This window comes from Equus przewalskii, chromosome 14, assembly GCF_037783145.1.
Source record: "Equus przewalskii isolate Varuska chromosome 14, EquPr2, whole genome shotgun sequence".
NCBI classification, from domain to species: Eukaryota; Metazoa; Chordata; class Mammalia; order Perissodactyla; family Equidae; genus Equus; species Equus przewalskii.
Genome location: NC_091844.1, coordinates 39789290 through 39803447, shown reverse-complemented (window position 1 = coordinate 39803447; position 14158 = coordinate 39789290). Strand labels below are relative to the sequence as shown.

At 38.3% G+C, this 14158-nt stretch overlaps 1 protein-coding gene across 2 annotated transcripts in view; it reads left to right on the top strand.

Moving 5' to 3' along the window:
* Positions 1 to 1543: 1543 nt before the first annotated feature.
* Positions 1544 to 14158, top strand: part of REL (REL proto-oncogene, NF-kB subunit) — a 34558-nt gene continuing 21943 nt past the window's right edge. For both annotated transcript variants that reach the window (XM_070572636.1, XM_070572635.1), the window contains exons 1-3: positions 1544 to 2173; positions 11539 to 11681; positions 13886 to 14034. In XM_070572636.1, coding sequence (XP_070428737.1) covers positions 2164 to 2173; positions 11539 to 11681; positions 13886 to 14034 — 302 coding nt within the window. In that variant the 5' untranslated portion in view covers positions 1544 to 2163. The remainder of the gene's footprint in view (positions 2174 to 11538; positions 11682 to 13885; positions 14035 to 14158) is intronic.

The window sequence follows — 14158 nt, the reverse complement described above, 5'->3', positions numbered from 1 at the left end:
AGATTTAAATAAGTCAAAGTCTTTGAAAAATAAAAGATAAAACCTAAAGTTCAAAATTCTGTAGTTTTACTAAATCTCATAAGATGCAGCTGGTGATTGCATAGATTGGAGTGGTTTTAGGACTGGTCTGGGGTCCTGCAACTGGTCCAGAACTCTTCAGTAAACAAACATTATCCTCTACTAAGTTCAAGAAGCGCCTAAAACCAATCAGTTTCTGGAGGTGGAATATAAAGAAACACATACTAAACACGACTGAAAAAATCAAATTTAAAAAGTTCCCTGGTGCCAGAAAAGACAAAGAACATTACCCCTTATCTTTTCATTTAGCAATTCCTTTAGAAAGATTGAAATTGTAAATGATTTCTCTTTGTACACCTTTTAAAAAGCGAATTAGGCCTCTTGCCAGTTTTGCATACCGCCCCCCCCCCCCCCAAGGTCTTTCTGGGGGCCTTGCAGCTATCTCTTTGAAATGCGAACATTAAAGAGGATGGTGCTCCATCTCTCTGTCTCTGTGGGAGTTTAAACCTCGGCTTTGGGCTCCAAAATAACTTCCTATTACTTTTCCTTTGGATAAAGACAATAGGTATGTAACGGATTTGTATCCCCCACAGCTAAATAAAGAAAGGTTTTTTTTGTCTTTGCAATCTCTTTAGGGAATCACAGTGTGCTTATTCAATAATAAAGCTGTTTCCTTCTTTTCTACCTCTCCACATTTTGTGGAGAGGATATTTTGGGGTCGTTAGATTTTATTTTTAACTACTTCCCTAAGTGGGTCCTCCAGTTTCGGCACTTGTATGGCAGGCTGATATTCCCCACTCCCCGGCCATACTTACTTTAGGCAATAAGGGATAGTGGAAAAGAGTATGGAGCTTTGGAATCAGACAACTCTGGGTTTAAACCGTGCTTTTCTTTTTACCAGCATTCTGAAGGATGGACTTAAGTTCTCCGAAGTATTACTTAACTTCTCTGAACCCCGATTACCTCATTTACTAAATGAAGATAACACGTTATAAATGAGGTAAACTGACACACAGGAGGTTCTTAACACAGGAAGGAAACCAAGTTATACTAGATTCCTTCAACAACCTAACCGTTCGTCCCCATTCCCCCTTTCCTCGTCGGCATCTCTGTCAAACCCCAGGACAGTGTCCAGTTCACTAAAAGCGAGAACACCGCAGAAACAGGCAACGAACCCGCAGCGCGGACCGGAAGAGATGAAAAAGTTCTAGTAGGTAAAGTACGTAAGGTTAACAGAGCCTAAGGGGGGAAAGTCAGACGGCGGGGGTCCCCTATGCAAATACAAGAATTACAAAAGACAGCCGCTTCCGCACTTCCCCGCGAGGGCGCACCGGGACGCCTGCGCCGAGCCGCGCGCCGGCGCGGGGGCGGAGATTTGCATGTGCGAAATCGGGAAGGAGGGGAACCACCCATCGAAAACCCCAGGCCGGCGACCTCAGCAGCCCGGGAGGGCCCGCCCCGCCCCCAAGTGCTCCGGGGCGTCCGGCCCTCTCGACGTCACCGCACCCTCCCACCTGCTCCTGAACTTTAAACCGCGCGCCGGAGAACAACCTGGAGGAGGGGGATTTCTCAGGAGCCGACGGCTTTCGCACGCTCGGGACCGTCACCTCCCGGCTCCCAGCGTTCCCTACGCTCCCGAAAATTCCGCGCTCCCGCTGCCCGGACGGGGTCCCAACCCGCGGCATCTCCGGGAGGGGCAGCGGGGGCGGGGCAGGGGCGGGGCGGGGCGCGGGCAGTCGAGGACGGACGCGCGCGCGCCGGCCACGAGGACGCCCCGCCCCCCGCCCCCAGAAGGCGGTGGTGAGGGGCCGACGTCAGCCGTGGGAAATCCCCCTCCCGCCGGGCTGGTCGCCTCTCGGCCTCGCCGGGCTTGGCTGTCGCCGCGCTCCGCCCCCTGTGCCTGGCTCCCGCAGCCTGGACCGGCGGCGCCGGCTGACCGGAGCGCGAGAATTAAGGGGGTGGGGAAGGTGTGAGCCGCAAACCCAGAGGAGGGCGGGAAGGAGGAGGAGGCCCGGGAGTGCTCAGGGGACCTGGGGGTCCCGCCGCCAGAGGTCCCTCGGCCGCGCGACTGACGGGAGGGCTCCGTGCCGACGGCAGCCTGCGCGCGGTCGGACGCCTGGAGCGCGGCGGCGCGGGAGCGGAGCCATGGCCTCCGGTGAGTGGCCCGGCGCGGGGGGAGGGAGCTCGTCCGGGGTCCTGCTGCTCAGAGTTTCGGGGCGCAGTTTTGGTCGTGGCGCGTTCGGTGTTTAAAATCCTCTTATCTGGCAAATTGTCGGCCTTTACAAAGTTACCTGGTTCAGGGTTTGCGTGCGAAATCAAAGTCGCGCTCTGTAATTTGATGCCCTTCTAACAGCCGGAACCTTAGAAATTCCCGACGACTTGATTTTAGGATTAGGGAAGTAGCAAGAATCTGAATAAAGGAGGGCGAAGAATTCTCGTATTGAAAAATGCGTATATATTGAAATGGTGGTTTTATGTGTTAGAACAGGAATGAGGAACCGTCAGACCTAAGGAGACCTCTGCCTTTTTTGGTTTAATTCCATCAAGTGCCAAAGTGTGATCGCTTTGCGGACAGTTGTACAAAATGTAGTGCGGCTTTACAAGTCACCAGGGGTATTTTGCCAGGTCTTAAGTGGAAATGTTGCTTGAATAAAGTGATTAATTTTTACTGTAAAGTGCGTACTTTGTAGTTTACGGAACAGAAGTCGAGTTTTGTTTTGTTTTCCTTTGTTGAAAAGAAGGGGAAAAGAGGATTTTTGGAATACTCGTGCTATAAAATACGGGGCGGAATGAAAACAACTTTCTATCACTTATGTAAATATTTATTTTCAGTTAATAAGTGCGTGGATCTCTTGCTTTGAGGGGAAGCGAGTTAACCAAGAAACAGCTCGAGGGCAAGGGAGAGAGTCTCCTGCACAGCCGTGGTGAGGTCCGCTTTGTAACCTAGGGGAAGTAAATTAAGCAGCCTGCGTTCGAGTTGGACCTTGACAGGATTGTGGCAGGGTTCCTGGGGGCGCTTTCCCGGCAGAGGAAAAGCCTCCCAAAGGCAGGGAGGCCTCAAGGTCTACGTTAACGCTGGACCAGGAGGCTGCAGGGGGGGACTTGTTTATGCTTCACCCGCATCCTCCCAACTCCCTGGTTCAGTGACCCTCAGGAGGCTGATGTCTAGCAGAGAAGAGGAAGTAGAAAGCATAGAGGACTTTTTAAAGGGTTGAGCAGAACAATGCCATAGCTACTGCTGTAGGCTGAAAAGGAAATTGGGGTGGTTCACATGACATTTGATTTCAGTTTGTCTGTGGTTTTCATGTGAGAATACAACTGGAGTCTAAAATATTTCAACTTTCTCTTTACCCACTTCAGTGACCCCAAACTTTCAGATAATCTTGTAAATTCACAAATTAAAAGCATGTTTAGATTAAAAGTGCAAAGATGATTTGAAATATTTGGCTAATTTATTGGTTACCAGAAAGAAATTTTGTATGAAAGAAGTAAAGAATGGTGAGCATTATAAATAAAAAAGGTCAGCCTGCTGGAAGTGTAACCAAATTTTATTAATATGAATGCAGTATTTCTGATTCTTTCAAAAGACAGAGAAAAGAATTAACCATTCATGTAGAGTATTGTAAGACCCGTATCATTTTAAAATGTGATAGAATTTAAACTTGTGTAATGACATATTTTGTGCTGTTTTGAGAACTGATTCTCTAAATTGAAGGGAAAAAATTTAAAAGAATGGAAGGTTGTAGGGTAGTTACCTTTTTTTAAAATTTTGCCTTTTCTGGAGTTGCATTAAAATGGGGCTATTTAAAATATAACAAGTAATTTAAACTGTAATTCAGGTGTTTGAAAACTGCTAAGCAAAATTTTTAAAAAGCAGTCTGGGTGCAAAGACCTTAGAGAGAAAGATTTACTAAATTATAAATTCCCATCCTGTTTTGAAACAGTAATTTAACCAAAAGAGTAACAGGAAAAAAATTTGCTTAATTAGTTTATCATTGTGTAATTTGGATTCTGTTTGTCGCAAGGTAGTATTAAAGCCTCAGAAAGTATTTTTATTGATTACCAAGCATTTAGGACCATTTCTTCATTTCTTACCGGATGTCGTATGTAAATAGGTCTATGTATTTTTACATGTGGTCTGTATAACATAAAAGTAACAGATCATAATCTCATAAGCAAAATTATATAAGTACCATGAATAACTGGGACTTTGATAGATATATATATATGATTCTAAATTTTATTCAGGTAAATTATCAGATTATTTAGGATTTCACAGCTCGAGTTCTATTAAGCTGTCTTTATTGCTTTTTTTTTTTAATTACACCTTGATTCCAGTCTTTTGACACAATTAATTGGAATAGGCATTGTTAAGAAAAATGTTCTCAGTCCCTTCTAGGGTATGCATAATTAGGTAGTCATTACTCTTGTATATATATATAATTCTGTTTAATGTAAATTAAATTAGCTGTTTTATGTATGAATTTAAAGCTTCTCATTGTTCCAGTAGAAAGTGCAAAATGTTGTTGTGTGCATATAGCTCTGTTTACTAATAAATAGTACTGTCTTTGGTAAAGTATATTTTAAAATTTAGGTAATTTATTTTCAGTTTTCTTTAGTATAGTTTTGCTATGTCACATAATAGGAAGTACATGAAGAAATTGTTTTTGTAAACCGCGCTACTTACCAACTCTGTCTATAGTGTGAATTTCAAGAGAAGTATTTCTCTTGAGTAAGGGGGAGAAATTAATGTAAGTATGATGCAACTTAATCTTTAATGATAGAGCTGGAAGCTGGAATTGATAGCTAAAGCAAATGACTTCTTTTTATAAGTAAAAGACTGTACACATAAACATGAAGGCTGTTTCAGAAGTGCAACCCATGAAAATGTAGAGACAACAGCGGTGTAAAAGAATTAAGGTGCTATGTGTTAGATACAGGGTGAAGGGAATGAGTGAGTGAAATGACTAGGGAGGGGTCAGATGATGAATCATAATTGGGAACATCTGAGGTGTGTGTAGTGTCTTTCTCAAATACAGTTTATGGGACTCAGAATTTCCTTCTGTTCCATCTTTCTCTCATCTGTGTTCTCTGCAAATTTTTGTGTTTTTGGGCACATGACTCAAATAATTGCGTGGGATATACTTATACTAAAAAAATTATTCGTTTAATGCATGTTTGAATAGGTATCCTGTAATATTTATTTTTAAATCCGGCAGTCTTAATCAAGACAGATGATTTGGCCCTGCCATCTATTTTTAATTTAGTTAAATGCCTGAATAATCTAGGACAGATTTTAAAAATTTCTCTGCCTTTCACCCTGGAAGTTAAAATTTTTTTTCAAGACTTATTCCCCCCATCCCCCTGCATGGCAGTGGAATCTCTAGCAGTAGACTCTCTGTTGCCAAGATCTTTTGCATCTTTTATCTTGTGGTGCATACATCAGTCAGATACTCATCTGAAAATTCCCTTACTTGGATTCCTAAGAGCCAGTTGGGAGTCAGCCTGATATATTGGAATAAACCTGGAGTTTAGCCCATGATGGACCTGGGTTGGTTTTTTTTTTTTTTCAGTTTTGTTTTTTTTTATTGAGTTATTGATAGGTTACAATCTTGTGAAATTTCGGTTGTACATTAATGTTTGTCAGTCATGTTGTAGGTGCACCACTTCACCCTTTGTGCCCACCCCCCACCCCACCTTTCCCCTGGTATCCACTAAACTGTTCTTAGTCCATAATTTTAAATTCCTCATATGAGTGGAGTCATACACAGATTATCTTTCTCTCTGGCTTATTTCACTTAACATAATTCTCTCAAGGTCCCATGATGGACCTGGGTTAGTTTTTATTCCACTTCTGCCACTCTGTGATATAAAAAGGGGAATAGCTACTGAAAAGTCTTGTTGTGAGGAACAAATGAGATAATGCATGCCCATAGTTTTCTTCCATAATAGAGCTGTTTTGGGACTCAGACATCTAGGAAACAGGAGCTACTAGAGAAACTTGGCACTTGCTGTTAAGTATTCTGAAAATTCTAGAATTTAATGAAACCTTAAAACCTGTAATAATAGACTAGACCAGATACTAGATAGAAAATATGTCTTTCAAGAAAATATGAGAATGCCCATTTTCTTTTAAACAATTTGCAGTGGTTTGTGTATATTTAAACTTAGGGAGTAGAATTTGACAGTGATGTTTGGGGGCAGTGTATCTTTTCTCCTTTGTTCACTTAAATGATAGTAAGCATTCTGAAAGAAAAAAAGTAAATAAAAAATTGCCTAGTAGATAAATCATGTGTTGTTTTGCTAACTTGATTGACATAACTTATCCTTCATTTGGTTACTTTTGCACCTTTCGTGTTAGTCTTTTTCTGTGCTCGTGGGAAGTAGGCTTAAGTTTTCTTTGCCCCTTTGTTAATTGAATGCAATTCTATCTCTGTAGAAAATGGTAACTCTAAATTTTGATCATGATTAGGAACAAACATAAAAACTCACCTGTGTCTTAACGTAAAGAAGATAATCACCATGATTTAATTGGGTTCCTAGGCTTGAGGAAAGAAGAATACACCTGATTTTCTTTTTCTCCAAAGTAAGTGGAAGGGAAATTTGGAAAAGTATATATTGTTAGTTCCATTTGCTCCTTTGGGTTTCGGGCAGTCTGTTATCCAGTACTTCTGAGGGAGATGCAGTTTCTAGTCAGTTATTCTCAAACTGTGGTGTTGATTCAGTGGCATGTTATAATCGTTTGTTGTGCTGTAAGAAGTATTACTGATGATAGTTAACAATATTAATTTTGTGAACGATTTACTTTTTAAATAAATCAGTACCATCGAAGGCTATTCCTAGAATGTCTTTTTCCCTTGCTTGCATTTGGATAAGCTTTTTAGAGTGGAGGAGAAAGGAGTTACAAATGGTCAGAATTCCTCTGCCTAGTTTAGCCTTCACCCGGCCCATACTTGTACATGATTTTTGGATTGCTTCTCTACGTGTGCATTGTTGTTTCCACTTCTTTATGTTTTAGGGCAATGGTTCTCAATCAGGAGCGTGTTAGAATTGGTTGGAAGGCTTTTTCAGAAACATGCCTGGGTTTTAGATAGATTTCCGTTGCTATTCAGCAAATCTCAGGTGGGGTCAGGGTGTGTATGTTTTTTGAAAAAACTGCCTAGGTGATTCTGATATACACCCCAGTATGAACTCTGTTCCAGGAATTTCATTGGATCTAAATACTCGCTTGTACCAAGATGCATTATCTTCTTAAACTGAGTTGTATTTATTTTAGATTATTTTCTGTTTCGGTTATTGTGACTTTTCTCCCAGCTGATTTTATGCTTGTTGTTCTTTGATTTTGACACCCTGGGATCCCAGCTGTCATATTTGCTAATGTCATTCATAATTTCTTTTTCTTATAACTTCATGTAATTTTCATCAGTAAAGTGGGATAATAATTCCTGTTCTGTTTTTATGAAGATTAAAGTTAAAGTCAAATGAGAAATGTATATAAAAGTGCTTTAAAACAGTGTTATAATTACTATAATTAACATTTTTTTCACTGTACAATTAATTCTGGTTCCCAATGCTAGCTATAAAGTTTTACTTAATAATGTGTCTATTTCTGACAATTGATGACCCATTTTTAACTTTTAGTTCAATGTAATTTTTTTATCTTAAAAATTCAAATAGCACTCTTTTTTTGCCTAACATAAATAAAAAATATATCTTGCAAACAGTTTGGCTATATTTCAAATATTATTCTGGTCTGTATTAGCATTTACAATAATGTTAAAAATATAGGGTCAGTCCTAGCTTTGCATAGTATTGGTTAAAGGAAAGTACAGTAATCAACTTGTTTAAAACCAATTTTGAAAACCTTTCACTGCTTTTCAAAACTGCTCTGATTTGGTATAATCTTAGTTAAGAGTACTCATTTTCCTTACAATTCCCTGATTTATATATTACCTTCTTCTAGTCCTTAGATGACTATATTTCAGCACTTTTTATCTTCATGAAGAACGACACTTCAAAACAGGGTACCTAGAAAGGAAGTCACTGGCACATTGTACTGATGCATGATATACATGATTTATAGCTGGGAAACTTTTTAAAATCATAAGTACAGGTAAATTAGAATGTGAATGGATATGAAGAATATGAGGGTGTAGCAATTCTAGTACCTACAAAGCACAATTTTTTTCCATAGTAGTGAAACCTAATAAGAAACATCTGATTAATCATTAATATAGTCCTTCAATGTTGGCATAACTTACATGAACAAAAAGATCTTTAGGTTTTCAGTCATTCGTTCCATAGATATTTACTGAATATCTGTGTACAAGACACTGATGAGTAAGACAATTCCTGCCTTCAAGTAGCTTGAAGAAATGAAACAGGCAGCTGTTTTTCAAGAAGAAATAAAAGTCTTCCCTAAAGTATAGTTATTTGGAGTAATTGCCATAAACAAAATACTGTGGTAGCTTGGAGGAGGGGAAGATTATTTCCAGCTGGAGGAATATAGAATATTACAGTCAACTCTGTTACTTGGTTGTTAGTGAGACTTTTTACCAATAAAATTCTTCTACAGTAGGAAGAATAGATTTCACGAGTTTTTTAAGTACTTGATGTTATATGATAGCTAATACTTGTCATTTTTATAATTTAAAAATCTTTTTAAGAAGTTTTATTTAATCTTTCAACAACTGCTTTTCTATTCTCTTATCTATAGACTTTTTACTTAAACACACTTTCTAGTTTAAGGAAGCGTTGTGTAACCAATGAAATATTTGAATGCTCACTGCGAGCTTAGCAGTTTTATTCACACTTCTCCCCAAAAAGTTAGCCACTTACCATTAATGATGTCACTCTTTGTCAAATTCCCACCAAGACACCTTTCAATAAGTTGTGGGCAGGGATTTATTTGACCTTTAGTTCAACCACCTAAGTGATTTGAGATATTTCTTAAAGAATATTGTTGAATATTTTCAACTATTGAGAAGAAAATGTACTTTCTTTTAAATACTCTATAAGAATATATAAGGATGTGAAATATTTGAAACTGAAATGTGAATTTGAATTATTTGAAATATACAAGGCTGTATAAGGATGTGAAAATGAAATACTTATCTGCATGCCTTAAGATCTTCAGTCAAATTGAAATAAGTGTTATAAACTGGATTATGTTCAAGTCAGTTTTCCCTGACTCTTTGTCTTTTGAATAAACAAATAGGTAACAAATTCAAACGCAAAGAGTCTGAACCAAACCAAATAAAATTAAAGGTACCAGTGATACTTTACTCAGTAACCCATAACAGAGACTATGGAGCCACCAGTGGTTCTTTACTTTCTCTTAACTGTAATGTTCAGTCAGTCACCAAGTACTGTCAATTTTATCTTTTAAATAATCCTTCATTTCTATTGTCACTACCATATTTCAGACATACCCTCATCATTGCCCACATTATTGTGACAGCATCTAAACTGATCACCTTGCTTTCTCGCTTCAGTCTGTCCACTGCCTCCAGAGTTCTTACTCTAAAATGCCAGTCTGATCATGTGTGATTCCCCTGCGTAAAACCATTCGTTGATCCTCTGTAACTCTAAAATGAGATCCAAATCCCCAATTGTACTCTGGCCTCGGGTTCTCTTTCTAAGGGTGGAAGTGTAGTCCACTTTCATTGGGCTATATTGATGAGTCTTAAACTCTTCTGTGCCGCCACCCCTTTGACAACACTGTTCCCTCTCCCTTGGGTGCCTGCCTTGCTCCTTTCCCCTTCCTCCCTCCCCACCCTTTTGCTTCATTAGCTCTCTTTTCCTTTGACATAGTTAGGCATTCCTAACTCTTTTGCTTTTATTCTTATTTTATGCAGAAGTTTGTTAGCATAAACAAGATTTTTTGTTCATCCCTTCTATAGTCTAATAATTTGTGGTGTTTGCCTCACTGCTCTGTAAGATCCTTGAAAGTAGCAGTTGTTATACCATCATAGTATCACTGTTATATATCATTGTTTTCAAGAAAGCATCTGAAATAATAATAGACACCATTTATTGAGTTTTTGTCATATGCGTGAAACTTGGTGAGAACTTAACACATGTTATCTCTAATCCTCACAACAACCCTGTGAGGTAGGTGCTGTTATTATCCTCCTTTTATAGAGGAGGAGGCTTAAGAGAGATGACAACGTTTCTGGGGCCTTCACTGATAAGATGTGGCTGGGTAGGACTCAAAAAGCCTCTTCCCCATACTGCACTGATAAGACCCACTGTTACCCTTTCTAAAGATTTGCTTGCATTCCAACAGGATAAGCCTTTAGTCAAAAAAATAGATACCTAATTGTGGGAATTTAGAAACCACTAAACTGACTGAGGGGTTTTTTCCTAAATGGAAGACACCTTCACGCTCCTGAAATAAAGACACGTTGCTAAGTACCCTACTTGTAAGCACACTTGAGTGTCTTCACTGAACTTTCATTTCCACGATTTGAATAATATGAGGGGTAAAGGTGCATATGTTTTAGACAGCTTCGTTGACATATAATTAACGTACAGTAAATTGCACGTTTAAAGTATGCAATTTGATAACTCTCCACATGTGTGTACAACCTTGAAATCATCACCACAATCAAGATAATTAACATATCCGTCATCACCTAAAGTTTCCTCATCCACTCCATACCCCTGTTCTTAGGCAATCAGTGATCTGCTTTCTTTCATTATAGATTAGTTTACATATTCTGGAGTTTTATATAAATGGAATCATACAGGACGTACTCTTTTGGTCTGGCTTCTTTCACTCACCTTAACTATTTTGAGATTCATCCATGTTGTGTGTATCAGTAGTTCATTCTAAAGGTGCATATATTTTGAATTATATTTGTTATAGAAAGTAAATAATTTTCTTTTCCTCCATTGTGTCTTATACTTTAGAAAAGGTTTAGATGGGACTGAAAATTCCTTTGAACCTAAAGTTCCTTCTGGAACTTGTTTTGATGTACTATATCTAAGTCCTTTAAGATCCCAATGGAGGTATAAAAAACTTACATATCCTTCTGTAAGGATTTAAATGCATTTTCATTTTCAGTCATCAGTCTTTCAGTCCATTATTAAGAGTCTAATGTAAAATCAAACAGTTAAACACACTTTTGGAGTGTAATATACTTCTGAAGACTATCTTCTTGACCCTTCTGGGGGATTCTTGGGGGAAACCCTTGTGCTTGGTCTCATGTGAGAAGTGGATATCTCTAAAGTGGTTATCTCAGAACTTCACACTCAGATTAGCTGTAGATACTAAACAATAAAGTGCTAACCAATAAATATGATTTGAATGACTTGTGTTAACACTGTATAGGAGCTCAATTTGAATGGGAGAACAAGGTGTCTTTACCACACAATCTTGGAAAATTACATTTCAACCTTGTTATTTAATACTGAGAGGGAAAATTTTTTAGTCTGCTGTTTTGAAAAAACCAAAATGGTTAAAATCCATTATTATTGCTATCCTAATTTCACCCTCCCCCCCTTTTAAATTTTCAGGTGGGTATAACCCATATATAGAGATAATGGAACAACCCAGGCAGAGGGGAATGCGTTTTAGATACAAATGTGAAGGGCGATCAGCGGGCAGCATTCCAGGGGAGCACAGCACAGACAACAACCGAACATACCCATCCATCCAGGTAATAGCCCATTCTCCTGTTTGTCTCACTGTCACTTGCTTCATATTTTAGCCACAGAAATAACATTAAAGGCCCAGTTTCTTTACAGTCATCTCCATGGGTTTTTCTTCTTCTTTTTAATTGATCTGTACTAGATAGATGTCAGAGACATTTCTTAAATAGAGTGTGGATTCTTCATCCCTGCAGATAGACATACATTGTTGTGTGTTAATCTAAGTAGAGTGACTCACAGTGCTTAGTGTACGCTGGCAGCTTTTGGATGATGGGATGGATCCTTTTCATGGAATACAGAGCTAATGAGGAAAAAGCAGTCTCTGCTTCCAGAGGTGAGCAAAATTGTTCTGTAGATAAAAACATGGATTTGGGAACTCAGTTAGAATTCTTCTTCCTGCAATCACTTGGCTAATCTAGAGGCTCCGGAAAAGGAGTACATTTTGTCTCCTTTTTCCTTACCTTCATTGCCTATGACCCTGATTCTCTAGGTTGCTTTGACTGATGTGAAATATTTTCACTTTTTAAATACAGATTTTTCATATTAGCATAAATTTTGAAAGTAGTTTTTGATCCAGAATTACTTTGGTTAATATACTATGTTTGTACCTATAAAATAGACTATATTTATATTTTATATTTATATACTATATTTCATTTGATTTTTAATGAATTTTTTACCCTTTAAATGCCAAGTAAAAACTTTAATAGCAGAGTGGATTTTGAAAAGTGTGATTTAATCTTTCATCAACAGATCTTAATTCACTGTTTTTTGACTAGTTTAATTACAAAGTTAATTTGGTTGAACTTAAAGGGAATGCTAAATTATAGAATAAGCCAATGGCAAAATTATGTATTGAAGTCCAAATTCCTAATTTTTATCACATTTTTTGGTAGCAGTATGAATTTGAGTTATCTAAGTCCTTTTATTTCAGTGTTAAAATGGGAGAAAGGGAGGCCGGCCTGATTGTGTAATGATTAAGTTCATGTGCTCTGCTTCAGTAGCCTGGGGTTCATGGATTTGGATCCCAGGCGTGGACCTACACACTGCTTATCAAGCCATACTGTGGTGGCATCCCACATACAAAATAGAGGAAGATTGAGATAGATTTTAGCTCAGTGACAGTCTTCCTCAAGCAAAAAGAGGAAGATTGGCAACAGATGTTAGCTCAGGGCCAATCTTTGTCACCAAAAAAACAAAAAAAGGGAGAAATGCTAATAAAAGGTAAATAAGAAAACACTGTTCTTCTAATCCTTTGAGTGATTTTTAAGTCTTCTTCGTAAGTCAGCTTATTACATCCTCTAAAATATTTCTAAGATCTGTGTCCTTACCATTCCAGTAGGTCCTAAACACTTTACAGCTTGCGTTCTACATCAGCGTATCTTACAGTTTTAAGTGGTTATCTTCTGTTTCATTCAGAAAGGGAATAAATACTTCCTGATTACTGTTCAAATTAAGTTTAAATTTAAAATTGTGGATTTTAGTGTCCTCTTACCTGGTAAGCCACCCATTTTTAACTACCTTGCTTCCTTGTCTTATGCTGGTTTTTATATCCTGTGCTTTGTGCTTGCAAATTTGCTAGCTTTTGGACTAAACAGTTAGCTTCTCCCCATGCTCAGTGTCCTCCTTCCTCTTCCATGCTTACCTCTCCTCTTCTTTCTCAGTGTTCTAAATTTATTTACTGTGTGAAAACTTAATTTTGTGAAACTCAACTTGATATATTGCCTATTGTACAGTGAACACTTGGCTGTGCTTACTGACTAACAAATATTTTTTGAAATGAAATGTCACATATTAAGTAAATTGATCATATTGGTGTGCTGTCATTTTCAGTGTGGCTTAAATGTATACTTTCAAGGGATGTTTATGCTATGACAGTGAATATAAGAGCACGGCGTTCAGTGATTCAGCATCTGCCTATTTCCTCCTGCTCTGTGATAATATTTTGGTATAATTTTACTTGTTTTCAAGGGAAAATAAGCAGAATCAGATGGCATGACCTATTGAAATTAGGGCAGAAAATAGTATGCCAAGGAACTGAGAGGTAAATTCTTCCCTACTGGTATTCTCTGGAAAGTTTCAAACTGCAGTTGCCAGTCAATTTGACGTTATTTATCCAGTGCTAAGTTGTGTAAATTGAACTTTCATTTAATAGGTCAGTTCTTAATGAGATATATTTATGGATCATATATTTAATTTTCCCCCTTTTCAGATTATGAACTATTATGGAAAAGGAAAAGTGAGAATTACATTAGTAACAAAGAGTGACCCATATAAACCTCATCCTCATGATTTAGTAGGAAAAGACTGCAGAGATGGCTACTATGAAGCAGAATTTGGACAAGAACGCAGACCTTTGTTGTAAGTACAGAGTCACAGACATCTTCAGGAATAGCATGAGCATAGGATGCTCTGTTTCCTATCCGTGTACATCTGTTATTTTTTAGTAGAATAAACTAATTCCTCATTCTCCTTTTATTTACTA